Source organism: Emiliania huxleyi, assembly GCF_000372725.1.
Source record: "Emiliania huxleyi CCMP1516 chromosome Unknown EMIHUscaffold_1862, whole genome shotgun sequence".
NCBI lineage: Eukaryota > Haptophyta > Isochrysidales > Noelaerhabdaceae > Emiliania > Emiliania huxleyi.
Window position 1 is genome coordinate 1 of NW_005200728.1, and position 1057 is coordinate 1057.

At 70.6% G+C, this 1057-nt stretch overlaps 1 protein-coding gene across 1 annotated transcript; it reads left to right on the forward strand.

The window, feature by feature from the left end:
- On the forward strand, positions 1-1035 carry EMIHUDRAFT_123145 (hypothetical protein; the record flags this gene model as incomplete). Its single annotated transcript, XM_005782747.1, has 3 exons — positions 1-385; positions 525-591; positions 710-1035. Coding segments are annotated over 3 exons (778 nt in total), but the record flags the coding sequence as incomplete, so codon positions are not given.
- Between the last annotated feature and the right edge of the window lie 22 nt (positions 1036-1057).

Here is a 1057-nt window from a genome sequence, read left to right on the forward strand (position 1 = left end):
AGCAGCCAGCTGCGCTTACCGCCGCCGACCACAAGGGCTGCCCGCTGCTGGCGGCCCTCGACAAGCCGCTCGTCGCTGCCCTTCGCTCGGGCGCCATCAAGTTGCTCCGCGCCGAGTTCCTGCGCGCCGACGGCTCCGAGGCGGTGCTGCCCAAACTCCTCCGCCGGCAAGAGCTGGAGCGAATGGAGAAGGAGCGACGCATCCGCATCTTCCTCACGCCGAAGGAGGCTGTTGCGGCGCTGCGCTCGCTGAGCCGCGAAGTCGCCGGGCTGACCTACGGCTGGGCCTCGCCGGACCACCCCGACGTGACTGGAGAGTATCTGGCGAACGTGCGGCGCTTCCTGCGCCACCCGCTCGGCGAGCACGTGACCGCCCTCTTCTGGGAGTGCGCCGCCGCCCCAGACCCACCCCGCACCCAGTGGCTGCGCTGCGTTATAGGCAGGCCTTCCCTCTGCGCCCATCCCTCACTTGAGGCTTCTCTCACACTCTGCCGCCCCCGCCCCCTGTGCGCCTCCCCTCCGCAGCTTCTCTTCGCTCCCGCAAAAGCCAAGGACGGCGGCCGAGGACGACTTCTTCTATCAAGCGCTCAAGGTCCGCGCCGCCTTCTCTCCGCCGCCCTCACAGCCCGCCGCTCTTCTACTCCCCACTCTCTCGCCCGCACACATGCCCTTGCTTCTCCAACGCCTCCCCTCTTCCTACCCCTCCGCAGGTCATGGGCGACGTATACGCCTCTCTCTTCGGCACGATCGTCATCCGCCACCGCTCCGTGCCAGCCCGCCCGGCGGAGCTGGACGGCGAGGTGGTCATCCTCGTCGAGAAGGGCGGCGGGCTCGACGGCGCCGGCGCCGAGGCCGAGCTGCGCAGTGCTCTCGGGGCGTTTGAGAACCCGCGCTACGAGGAGGGCCGGTGGCGCGTTCGCTTCCCAACGCACGCGGCGGCGGAGGAGGCGGTCGAGGCAGCCTCTGCAGCGGGTGCGCTGCCGGGCGCGATCGCCGTCTTCCTCTTCTACAACAGCCGCCCTTACCTCGCTCGCGGGTGCGCACCCCCCCCCCCCCCC